The sequence below is a fragment of the Triplophysa rosa genome, linkage group LG15 (assembly GCF_024868665.1).
Source record: "Triplophysa rosa linkage group LG15, Trosa_1v2, whole genome shotgun sequence".
NCBI lineage: Eukaryota > Metazoa > Chordata > Actinopteri > Cypriniformes > Nemacheilidae > Triplophysa > Triplophysa rosa.
The window spans coordinates 16,966,107-16,979,162 of record NC_079904.1 but is presented as its reverse complement, the minus strand read 5'-3'; the positions used below and the strand labels follow the sequence as shown (position 1 = coordinate 16,979,162).

At 37.6% G+C, this 13,056-nt stretch overlaps 1 protein-coding gene across 1 annotated transcript; it reads left to right on the top strand.

The window, feature by feature from the left end:
• The first annotated feature begins 967 nt into the window (after positions 1-967).
• On the top strand, positions 968-13,050 carry LOC130565659 (proteoglycan 4). Its single transcript, XM_057352609.1, has 19 exons — positions 968-1,249; positions 1,917-3,579; positions 4,737-4,910; positions 5,192-5,522; positions 5,635-5,705; positions 5,916-5,941; positions 6,148-6,182; positions 6,282-6,426; positions 7,473-7,632; positions 7,938-8,070; positions 8,178-8,212; positions 9,460-9,535; positions 9,620-9,654; positions 10,077-10,134; positions 10,277-10,366; positions 10,745-10,764; positions 10,878-10,893; positions 11,130-11,234; positions 12,171-13,050. The coding sequence occupies exons 1-19, from the start codon at positions 1,241-1,243 to the stop codon at positions 12,193-12,195; spliced, it is 3,207 nt and encodes a 1,068-aa protein (XP_057208592.1). The 5' UTR covers positions 968-1,240; the 3' UTR covers positions 12,196-13,050.
• The last annotated feature ends 6 nt before the right edge of the window (positions 13,051-13,056 follow it).

Here is a 13,056-nt window from a genome sequence, read left to right as displayed (position 1 = left end):
GATATGTGACCGTGAAATACGATCGGGAGTCTGCACAGGGTGTTTATTTTGAAAGTGACATCATTTTTTGCCGTTTATTTTGCTGTGCAGTTTGGACGCGGCGTCCGTCAAAAATAGATTAGGCGCCCTTTCTTTAGCGAAGCGGCGCGAAGAGCCATTGACTAGAATGACCACGATCAGTTCCGGTAGCCGCATCGGCGCCGTAATGCGTCGCACACGCGTGCAGTGTAAATTAGGGGTAAGGCCGATTCACATTTCGCATCTTTTCCGTGCGCATATTCGTTATTTTAAATGTAGACGCGCTGCAGGCGTGCGCAAATATTGGGCGACTCGGTCGCGACACGCATGCGGTGCGGCGCGCACATTTTTCTAGGCGCGTGGGTGCCGCATCGAGAAATAGTTACACTTTTCGGAGTGCCGGGCGGGCACTGCTGGTGATTTGAAGAGAGATAGCGGTGCGGCTCCCGTTTTCCGCGCGTTTTTAAACGCGAAATATGAATCAGGCCTAAGTTTACTCCTTAATAAGTTAATGTGGTAAATAAATATGAGTAGCCTATATATTTAAAGTCGTCACATGGAGACAAGGACCCCTTCGTTTCCACTCCTTTTATTCCATACAGATCTTTATCTTTATTTTAGCCTCGACCTAAAGTAACTTGATAAAATAAAAAGAGCTTACTGTAAAATTGTAAATTTAACTAACTTTGTTTGCAGTAAATTTAAAACTTCAAATAGCTGACTTGGCTTAGGTCAACAGTTAGATTCTTTAGGAGGGAGAGACATCTCCCCTTCTGAGTAAATCACATCCTCTCTGAACGTAATCAAAAGAGGTGTGGATTATTTCATTTTTCATCCTCCCTGGTCTGAGACGTAATGAGAGTTGGATTTAGGTTGACAATAGACACCGTGCCTTCATAGATTTATGTGGATCTCGCCTGACTGCATTCTTGGAGAATGAAAACAGTCCTTCGCTGTCGTTCAGTGAAGTGACTCGTTTGACGGGACATTCTTTAAGTTCGTCATTAGCGAGTGAACACGCTCATCCAACCTCATTCCAGTCTGAAGGCCAATGGGCGAGATTTCAGTCTGTGTGCTATTTATCCTCTAACAACTGCGACACAACATTCACACATGCTGGATCCCTTTGAATCGTGAAGGAAGAACTCAATGGATTATTAATTATGAGGAGTTGAGAAGTGGATCTTTTTGAAGAACTGCTGTAAGCCTTCGAGGCAGAATAATGGAACAGGTGAGAAACGTGTTTTTTTTTATCATTTGTTCATGACACAGCTTCCATTTTTTCCCATGGGCTTTTCACACTTCAGATGTGAGTTTTGCCAACAGTAAGTTTTTTATAACCTCATGATACATTAATATTTACATTTATATAGTATAATGGTAATTTTAGTAAATTATTGTGTAACATAATTTGTACCTTGATCTACCACTACCACCCCAGTACTTTGTTAAAAGGGTTACCCACTCCAAAAATCATTTAATTGACATTTTATTAGCTCAAGTTAATATAGATCTAAAATTGTTGATAACATACGCCTTAGCCTATGGATTTCTGCCAGCTTTAGCCAATGTTGTTATAGACTGTGAGATTGACTTTTGTGGTTTTGTCTATTGAACGCATGGTATTTGGTCAATGACTAGTCATCACATAGCTTCCAGCTCCACTCCCAAAACACCCAAGTGTCTAAATATACTGGAGCAAGTGAAACTGCCAATAAAGATATTCCATAGATATAAGCATTGAAAGGTTGTATATTTCTTCCTGTGTGATATGATCCAACACAGTTTATGAGTTAAGTTCTGGGATACTACAAATACAGTCCATCATGTGCATTCTAGAGATGCGACATACATTTACATATTACTTAAACACTGCTTTCCTATGTTTTATATTTCAGAATGAGTCAATAGACTTTAAGTCCCTGAAGGCCCGGTTTCAGGGTGAAAATAATTTGAAGATCCCCACCAAACCTGTCATACCAGAGAAACCCAAAAGTGTCCCTCCTCTGCCGGCGAAAGTCAGCAACCCCCTGATCAGCTCCATTCATAGTGCCGTGAAAAAGGGTACGCTACACGCTCCACGTGTGGTCTTCAGAGATGATAAAAATCTCAACCACCAGCTCTCTCCAACGTGGGGGTCAAAGGGCAATGAGCAACAACCTGCCAGTAATTCAGAACTGCTGGATAACAACCAGAAGAGGGAAGGCGACATTCCCAAGAGGCCTATCAAATATAGGAATCTTCCACTGGTTCTGCCAGTGCCTCCAATAAAAGCTAAAACCCCAGAGCCTGAAACCAGCCCGCTTACACCTGTGTCTGTTTCACCAGCCATAGTGTCCACTCCCAAGAAATTTGTATTTAACCCTACAAAAACTGGCAATGATGTTGTTAACCTGACATCATCTGCTGAACGCAGTCCACTTACACCACAGTCTGTTTCACCAGCCAGAGTGTCCACACCCAAGACATTCATATTTAACACTACAAATGCTGGAACAGATACTGTGGAAAACCCAAAACCAGCTCTTCGTACTTTTGACTATTCTCCTCAAAGTCGCCCGGCTCCTGCTAACCCATCTATAACAGCTACTGCCCCTTCTGAGAATGTACCCATAGTCCCCAAGGCTCTTATGCCTCCTCAGACTTCAGCTGGAGAGTGTCCCGTCCCCAGCATTTCTGTCTCAAGTATTCCAGCACCACACATTCCAACCTCTCCCAGCCTTCAGCCTAAGATTCCTGAGCAAGCCATTCCAAAACCAGCCATTCGTTCTCAAGCTGTTCGTAAGCCAGCGGATACTCTGACAGAAACACCTCCTAAACCGAATATAAATTTGCTCAGTTTATCTGAGGTATTTCCTCCACCACAAGAAAGCCCTCCTCCGGACTTCACTGATATTCCTCCTCCAATTTTCCCTGATGAGGATTTTCCAGATGAAGTCTTTTCTGATCAAGCCATTCCTAGATTCCCTGCATCTATTAGTCCGACTATCTCCAGGACATCCTCCCCTGCCCCACCCACTCGTTCAACCATATCTCCAGAGCTTTTGCTGAAGCCCTATACATCTCGTCAAGGCTCCGTTGCCACTCCAAGCCCCCCTCCAACAGTCCTACTGGATAGTGCAAAATCCCTTATGGATAAAACGGAAGTCAACAAGGAGAACCAGACCTCACCAAAGTCACCACTTTCATTCTTGGCGAGAGCCGAGGAGATGTCTCCAGTTAAACGTACCGCACCACTTGACAACCGTGTGTTTAACCTACTAGAAAGGGCCAAGAAGATGTCCACCATGAGCCAGCTGGCTAGCACACCTGAAAATACATCCCCATATAAGATGGATGCACCTACGGTAGCTCTGTCTGATGCTTTGACCCCTGACATGGCCCAACCTGATCTAAGGCCAACTGAAAAAGCCTTACCACAGATACCCACAGCCATGCCTGAGGAAGCCTCGACTATGCCAGATATTTTTGAATTCCCTCCTGTTGACTATGCGGATCATGCTCATGTGCCACCCGAATCCCATCTACCTGAAACTCCACAGGTTAATGGATTTGATCACAGTAAGTACTTGTTCAAGTATCTGTCTAGGCAACTATTAAGGACTGAAAGAAAACATTATGTTTCCTGATATATTAAAATGTAGTTTAATCTATAGTTGACATGACGTGTCAACATTTACGTTTACAAATATCCACAACCTTTTAGCTGTGGAAAGACAGCGTTTGTCGATTGAGAAAAGGTGGGTGGATTCCATACTTCAGGGAGGGTTGGCATGCAAGATATGTCTATTTTGTTAGTTATGTTTGGCAACATTTCTTACATAGTCAGAATGACAAAGAGGTGGGGAAGTATTTTGTCTTAAGGAAATACTTGTACAAGTTAAACAATTTTGATAATTTTCCTCGGTCTTTGAGAATGTCATTTTGGATTTATATACAGTATTCCTATCACAAGATTTACCTGATAGCTGTTGTAAACAGAGCAGTCATTGCTGCTTTCCTTTAGTTTTTAAAACATGGTTGGACATGAGGAAGATTTCATTTTGTTTTGAAGTGATAGTTCACCCAAAAATGAAAATTCGGTCATCATTTACTCTCCCTCTTGTATTTTTAAACGTGTGGGACTTTCTTTCTTCTGCGGAACACAAAATAATTTATTCTGAAGAATGTTTTTAACATTAAAAATGACATTGAATGTCAATTATGTTGCCGGAGTATATCGTTTAAAATTGAGAAACATTTCACATACTTTTTGCAATTGTTTAGTCACATGATCACACTGTACTTGTTGGAAACACAAAACTTCCTTCACTTTCATTCCATATTCCTGCTCTTCCTGCTAAGTCTGCTTGACCTTGCTATTGTATTTGGTTATGCAAGGCATGTTAATTGTAACTTTACTACATTTAAAATGATAGTTCACCCCAAAATAAATATTCTGTCATCAATGATTCATCAGTATCTTATTCAAAACCTCTTACAGATCCAAAGTCTCTTCCTCCTATGTTATATTTTGAGAAATGTCTCAGTGGTTTTGTGTCCATACAATGGAAGTCAATAGGGGCCAATGCTTTTTGTTGAATGAGAGTAAATAAATGATGAAATCATAACTTTGCGTGAACTTTCTTTTTAAAATGGCTTTATAAATTATAGTTTCAAGACCTTTTTGTTGAAACGTGTGGTCGACCATTCTAGAATAAATTTTCATGTTGCTGCAGGGCAACTTTCACCAGGGTTTGTGACAGTGGTAAAGCCAGTGAATCCACCAACCCCACCAATCCGGAAGCCTCTGCCGGCCACACCTGTCGGAGAGACCCCACCTGAGAAACCAAAGCCTCCTTCTGAACACCTTCAGATTCCTACCACTCCAACTCAACATCTTGAGGCATATGGTAAGAATCAATCCCCAAATATCAGAAACTATTTACTTCACTTGTATAGGAACTACAGAGAAACTATTTTTGGTTTCTCAAAGAACCAGTCAAAGACTCCCAAGAGACGTTTGTTTAACCTTTTAATAGTCTACAACCGTTGTCCAATACAAAAAAAAACCTTTGTGAAACAAACCAAAAATGGTTCATCTATAATATTGCATATATTTTGACGAGTATGTAAAATGAAATATTCATGAAGTTTTTCCAGAGAAGTTATTCTTGCTTCTGTTTTTTTTCAGACGAGCAGCCATATGACAACTCTTTTGATGAATCTTTTGAAGATACTGAAGAATTCAAAACTCCACCCCTTCCGAACTTTAGGCCAATACCTCCAGTAGTCTCAGGTTTTGGAAGACCAACATCTGTTCATGAAAAAGCCTTCCTGGAAAAGTGGGATCCAAACCATCAGGCTGCAGGGGAGATGCTTCCAAACACGGATTACAGAGACAATGGAGAAGTAGATTTCGGATCTGTGAACTCTAGCTCTCCACAGCCAGGCACACACGCCTCTTTACTTCAAGATCATGTGCGAAGCTCCCCTGTCAGTCAAGGATTCTTATCTCCATCAGGGTAAGCCATAAGGCCCATAATGATTTTGTAAGGACCACGTGGAAAAAATCGTTCCAGATGTTTGTGTCTGTTTTTGATATTAAGCATTATTGTCATTTTTTCTTGAATACAGTGACAATGTCTATGAAGACCTATCAGTTGATAAAAAGGCGAAGAATAAGAAACAGAAAGGACCTCCAAAAAGTAAGACGAAGAAGTACTTAAGTACTGCTGTTGAAAGTGTGTAGTTTCAGGAAATCAAACTGTAGTTTTTCACATTGTCATCTCATCTCTGATAAACTTTTGACCCACAGACATGATAAACACACGTCATGTGATTTAGTTGATTCTAGATTCTCGTTTATCTGCAAAAGAATTCTTGCCACTGACTGTTTTCATTTTGTTGTCCCTCAGATCCATATGCTGATGCAGCTACCGCCGTAAGTACCTTTTTACTTGTTTACAGATTCTTTTATTATGACTGTTTATGCTTTTAAAGTTAATAGAAAACGTCTTATTTTCTTGTATGATATGATCAATGTTGAAATTGCAGTCTTTGTACATTATCATCTTTTTGCATATATGATGATCTGTTCCAACATGTTGTCTTTCATTTACTGTCCACTAATCACCCAAACGTTTTCAGGTGGAGGAGACTCCCAAGAAAGGCTTGTTCTCCAGGTTTGTAGCGATTTTCTTTTTAAGTTTTTTAGGTTCTCGCTATTGATTTAAACTATAGTAGCTGGAGCAGTTCTTTTAAAAGTCTCTCTGTCTCCACAGAAAAGACTCGGCAAAGGTGGCTCATGAAAAAGAACTAAAGAAGGAGAAACAGCGGGAGAAGGAAAAGGAGAGAGAGAAGGAAAGAGAGAGAAAGGAGCAGAAGGAAAAGGAAAAGAAAGAAAATGAAATAAAGAAAAAATTTAAGGTAATTTAAAAAAGAATCATGTATTTTTTATGCTATCCCAGATTAAAATTGACGGAAAAGTGTAACAATGGCAAAACATCGCTCACGGGAATTCTACCTAACTATTCTACCTGTATAAAAATTGTGTAAACTTATTTGTATATTTTATTACGAATTACTTAAGCGCCACTGATGTTAAATTTAGGGGAGGGGCATCAGTATTCCTTTTTTTTTTTTTTAAATAATCATGCATTTTTATATAATTCACATCATACAAATTCAAACAAATTACCCACCTCGTAAAATAGGTGCGAATTCCAGTGAGATCAGGTTAGTTTGTTCGACCAGTCTGACCAAGTAACATTAAATAAACCTATCTGATCTGACAGAAAAACAACTTTTTAAAACATTTATTGAGATGGCAATATGTATGATGTGAATATTCGAGAAAAAAATCAAGATAGAAGCCCCACCCCTAAATCTAACATCATTCTTATGAGATTGCGTAGGCTCAACTAGTGGTTTGTCGATGGGTTTTATCTGACCAATAACACCGGGAAATGTTATAAAACCATTCTTTTCACAATTTTGTTAACAGCAAAGAAAGTACTCATTTTATCTATAAAGTGTTTAACCATTATTTAGTTTCATTTATCAATAAAGACATTCAATTCAGAAAAAGAACAAATATTTTTATATGTATTTATAATATGTGTATATATTTCATATGCATTTGGGCACTGCAGTAATGCTTTCAGCATTACTGAGAAAGCTAATCATCTGTAAGAGACACTGCAGGTTTTGCATCGATAATTTGGCAAGATTACTGCTTATAAAGCACTCACAATCCATTCTGTTACTTATTACAATCCACATCCCACTCCTTCAGCAAACCAAAAACTGCAATTACTATGACTAAAGCTGTGCTTTCCAATCAATCGGCAAATGAGCCGTACTTTTCTATTTCTCGCTAACAGTAAAAGTCCTGTTTTTAATGCACGTGGCAAGGTCAGCCAAGTGATGCGCACATTCATTTAACTGTCTGCGTGTGTTGCTTTCTGATGTAGATCACGGGACAGGAGGAGCCCATTTATAACGTTAAAGTGATGGAGGACTGTAAGGGCCGTAAAAATGACCTGCCGGTAAAAGTTGGAGAAACTGTGAGCATCATTCGTACCACCAGCTGCCCTAAAGGGAAATGGCTTGCCAAGGACAGCAGCAACAGATGTAAGCTAACCACAACAAATCACATCAATCTACACACATACATTAATTCTCCGCTACCGTAATTCACAAATGATTAGCATTACTGTTAAATTATAATTACAGATGAACAGGCAGAGAAAATAAACATTGTTATGCATTTTCCCTGATAAGGACGAAATGCCTGAATAGATCTACCGCTAACCAAGGACTTAAATTAGTCCTTGAGCTCTGGCTTATCTGTTGCACTGTGTATGTAAGAGCTTATCTCATTTTTCAGATGGTTGTACTGGAATGTGGAGTGGCAATGTGCTGTATGTTTTTTTCAGACGGTTATGTCCCAGTGGAGAGCATGGATTTGAACATCGCTGGAATTAAGGAACTGGGGAAGATGACAACAGTGACCAATAGACCCATTGGCAATGGTCTCAGGGATGCGGAACACACCAGTACAGGCAGCAGGTAGCCATGGAAACGTCTACAGGCGTAACACCATAGTAATACTGTAATATTATGTGCCAAGTGTTACACAGTTCATCCATCATTTTTCTGTCCATATGTGTGTTTAGAACCTCGGATCATAACGCCATGAACAATGAAAGCTGTAAGAATCTTTTTTACTTACTTGGAATAGCAGTGGGGTTCATTTGTATCATGAGGTGCAACAGATTTACATTAAACCCAGACCCGGTACTAGGCTGGCTCGACTGGGGGGCAATCATATATTCTGGTTGGGTAGATATATATAATCATAGTTCATTGCTAGCACAATTTTTTCTGTGATTAAATTTACAGATCATTATTTAATAAATTGCGTATTTGATTTTTTAATTATTTTTTTTTTTTTTTTTTTTTTTGTGGAGAGGTTCAAGAAAATTGTCCCCGCTCTCCCCCCTAGACCCGGCCCTGAGTAAGCCCCCTACAAAATATTATAGTGTTGTCAAGTTCTTTTGGACCTTGGAATACCATGTAAAAACAATCGCAGTAACTATTTTATCTATGCCTAATTCGTATGAATTCATACAAGCTCATTTATACATTTTAGTAACATCTGTTCCACTCCAGTGATGGTTAGGTGTAGGGGTGAGGTTTTGGGTGGAGCTTCATTTTTGCTTTTTTTAATCATACGTTTTACAATTCACATTGTACAAATTCCTATGAAACCACCATAGTTACGTTTTCCTGAGAGATCATAAAGCAACATGGTCAAAGTTGCCGTCTGACACCATCAATGTACCCTGGCATCTGTTATGCTCATTTTACACCGATATTGACAATAATCGTTATATTAATAATTGTGATTATTGATATAGTGTTAATGCTACACATAGTAATAACATAAATAATTCAGCACCAGTATCCGCTTGACACTTCAAAATAGTGGAGGGCAGTTTTGCACCTGTTTAACATTTTGCCTTAAGAGCCACAATGAGTACAAACTATCTCTCTGCCTCCCCATACTTTTTTTGGGTTTTTTTGTGTGATTCATTGGTCAAATCAGAGAAAACACAACATACTTAAAATTAAACGTAATTTTGATTCATAGCATTATATATTCCGTTTCAATAGATACTGCAGCAATGTCATTATCACAAATTCTTTTGGCCAGGATAATCGTGCATTGAAACTATGATACTCTAAGAGTCCTAATATGTGCTGTTTTAATAGATGCCGTGTAATGCAATTACACATCACATTATTTGCCATACAAAAATGAATTTTTAAATTGTATTGATGCAATCTTATCAGTTGTTGGATCGTGAAGCCTTCAACTTTAGGCTTTTTAGATCACATGCTGTATTTAAACTGTGATTTAATGTAGTAATTTCAGATTGCTGTTTATTTTCTCAGTCTCAGATGACAGCGAGGAATGGACATGCGATGATGATGACCCCACGTTCAGCTCACCCAGTGAAGCGGCACACATGTAAGTATCATACCTTTTGTAACTTGGCAAATGAGACGGTTCGGCTATTGTGTTCTTTACAAGTAATGTATGTTAATGTTTCAGAGGGCTGAATCAGACACCAGCCACACCAATGAGAGGTGAGTTATGATTCAGGATGAGACATGATCGAAACCTTTTCACAGGGAGAGCCATGACAGATATAAAAACACTGAACTAGTTTCATTCTAGCATTCACCTGCTCATAGCTGTATTATTTTTACGATATTACTTTTTATATGGACATCTATTATTGAATCGTTCATTTTCTCTATATTATGCTCTCTCTATTATGCACCCAAAATTCTGTTATGATTTACTCTCATATTATTCCAAACCCATATGACGTTTTTTTTTCCTGTGTGGAAGACAAAAGGTTATATGTAGTTAGCAAAATGACACGAATAAAGAATGTAATATAATGACTAAATTACACCATCATTTTGTGAACGGTCTCTTTAATCCTTAATAACTTGACTCATGTAGAAATGCATTGAATAATGTATGTATTTGCTTGTCTTAGTGAGTGAACAAGGTCCTGTCCAACAAACACAGACGGATGGAAATTACACAAATGCGCAGTAAGGGCCATTCTGTTGTACTTTATGTATTAAAATAACACATATCATACTTATGTATGAGAGCTCCACCTTTGAACTGTCTAAAACAAAATGTTTCATATCAAAAACAGAGGAATGAATAATTGTGTTTTGTGCATTGCAGCGCAAAACATGAAGCCCTTCAGAAACTATCCACATTCTTCACACAACCCAACACGCCCTCTCAGCCTCCGCCGATAAACAAGGCACCAATGTAGGACATTACTGTCAACGCTTTGCTATTCTGTGTTTTTATTGATTCACTGTAGGTTACTTTACATGTTAAAGTTGCACTATGAGATTTTAAGACTTCCATCATTCTTCGTGTCTGTAAACAAAGAGAAGATGCTGCAGATGTACATACTGCAGATGTACATACTCAGTCAGATGCCATATGTTTTAGTTTTGAGATCTACATCTTGTAAAGACTTTCATTATTTCTATTTACTGATTACATGCAAAACAATTTGCAATTCTGTATTTCAGTCACAAATGTTGATAGAGTCCACAGCTTTCGTAGTGCAGCTTTAAGGTTATTGGACTGCAAATAATCATGTTTTCTTTTTTCATAATGGGTTGTTTGTCCATCAAGACTGGAAATGCCTAAAGCAGGTATGTTTCGCATCTGTCGTCCCTTCATTTTACAAAGAATTACATTTACCCACACTCACTTTTGTTTTCTTTTTCTTTACCTCACTTCTGGTTTCGTCTGTTTGCACACAAAGACTATACTGGCCATTTGTAAGTATTCACAAAAAATGTATTATTTACATGCTTATGTGCAAGTTCTCACACGTAACACACAGTAATTCATGAGATGACTTTCCTCTGCTGTAGTATGTGGTCAGACTGGTTTTTCATGAATATCTGAGATGGTTCTCTAAAAGCCTGTCTCATTCCCTTTGGCCTGTAGTGCTCTCTACGTGAACTCTTGATAACTTAGTATCTGTTATTTTGTTTTTATCATTTCTTTCCAGAAATCAAGAGGAAGAAGATCTAGACATCCCTTACTTCAAGGTACTTCCTCCTCCAGATCTGTATGCTGACATCATCGCTGGCGATTCTGTACCAATTTACAGCAAGTACGTATGAGATGAGTTAACCCAGAGTAAACGCTTGTTTATAAAACAGATAGTTCCGGTCCTTGATGCTGATTGCTGTAATATGTTAAATAAGCATAGATATTGACCAATGATTTCCTCACTGAACTTGTATCACTGTGCTCCACCCACAGCTGATACGTTCTTTGTTGGACAGCAATGTTCTGTAACCGTTTACATATGAGGAACTATCTTACAGCAGAAGTATTGCATCTACTGGTTCACTTAACATATTTTTAACAACTTTTTTTCTTTTTTAAGGCTGCAACTAAAGATTATTTTTCTTGATTAAATTACTGATTGCCATTTCGATTAATCAATTAATCTAACAATTTTTTTCTATCTATCGATTATTTTCTGATTAGTCAATTCTTTTTTTAGTCAACTTACCAATAAATACCAATATGGTAACTTCTTCCGTTAATTAAACATATAGTTAATATTAAATAATTAAACATTTTCTCCTAAAAATATATGTGATGACACTTTGATGTCATCCATAGTAGATTTGTATTGCTGTTATTGTTGTTACTGTTTCATTTCATGTTTTGTCTTCAGCTTTTAGCCATCACTATGATCACAATCTGGGATTGTTAAAAAAACAAATAATAATAATAATAATAGAAGAGTTCATTTGCAAAAACAAATAACTCTGTTTTAAAAACATAATAATAATCATGTTTTTATTGTGCATTCCAATTAATATCAATCAAACTGCAGTTGGGTTGTTTTGAATAAGCAATACTACATTTAATAATACAATAATAATAATAATAAATACAGCTAAATAACACAAAAAATATGATCAAATAATAAAAACATGTTTTTTTTATTTTTAGAGAGAGTTTTTTCTTGCAGTGTAATGCAACAAAGTTTGCACTGGTCATACTAACATTTTACCATGTTTGTCTATTCTAGGCCCATCAAAACCTCCACAAAATAAAGCAACAGGTCCCTTGTGAGGTGTGTGGTTCGATAAAACCACAGGAAATGACCGTATCACATGCTAAGATGATGTGTCTGTCAAGTGTGAAAAATGATGTTTGTGACTGTGTGTAAATCTGTAAATGTATCTAAGTGAGCTAGCGGCTCCAGGGAAGATCTGTTTCCTCATGTTGTTCATTCTATTTAAAAAATGCTCGGTGTGGTAATACGATATCTTGTTTTTTTTATCTACAGTAAGTATTATTTCATTCGCTTTTTTTACATTCAACTACATATCCTGGATCTGTTCCTTGTGTGCTGTACATAATCGATTCTGTGACAGACATTAAGCAATTAATGTCTGGGCTGAAAGTCATAATGGAACACATGAATTAAGTTGGTAAACGAAAACAATTGAATGTTTAAGATCTTATGCCCGTTAAAGCAAATTACAGCTTGTTAAAGCAAAGTGCTTGGTAAGGTTTTAAAACTATATAGCCTCGTAGACTCATTGTACACACATACAGGTGCAATTCCTTACAGATTTAGGATTGCAACTTAAAGGTCTATAATACCATAGTCTATGTTTGCATGAGATTACTTAGTATTATATTTTTGCTAGGCTTTGCAGACAATACTTTGTGTTTAAGTATTCCCAGTCTTGGAATTAGGGAAATGCATTAGGGAAATACGTTCATGCTTGTTGTGTTTGTGTTTTGCATTTGTGTTTTGTATTTCTATTGTATGTAAAGTCATACTAAAATACCACAGCTGCTTATTGCATTTTTTGTTGTTTTTAAAAAACTTCTAGTCGCACCTTCTGTTGATTTGTCCCGTTGTTAATGCATATAACCAAAAATAATTGAGCAAACTACAAAAT

Bases quoted from the DNA above. Each gene is read 5' to 3' on its own strand.
- LOC130565659 (XM_057352609.1), top strand. The intron at 10,135-10,276 runs GTAAGGGCCATT...TGTGCATTGCAG, and splicing joins GGAAATTACACAAATGCGCA to CGCAAAACATGAAGCCCTTC. The intron at 10,367-10,744 runs GTAGGACATTAC...TTGTCCATCAAG, and splicing joins CCGATAAACAAGGCACCAAT to ACTGGAAATGCCTAAAGCAG.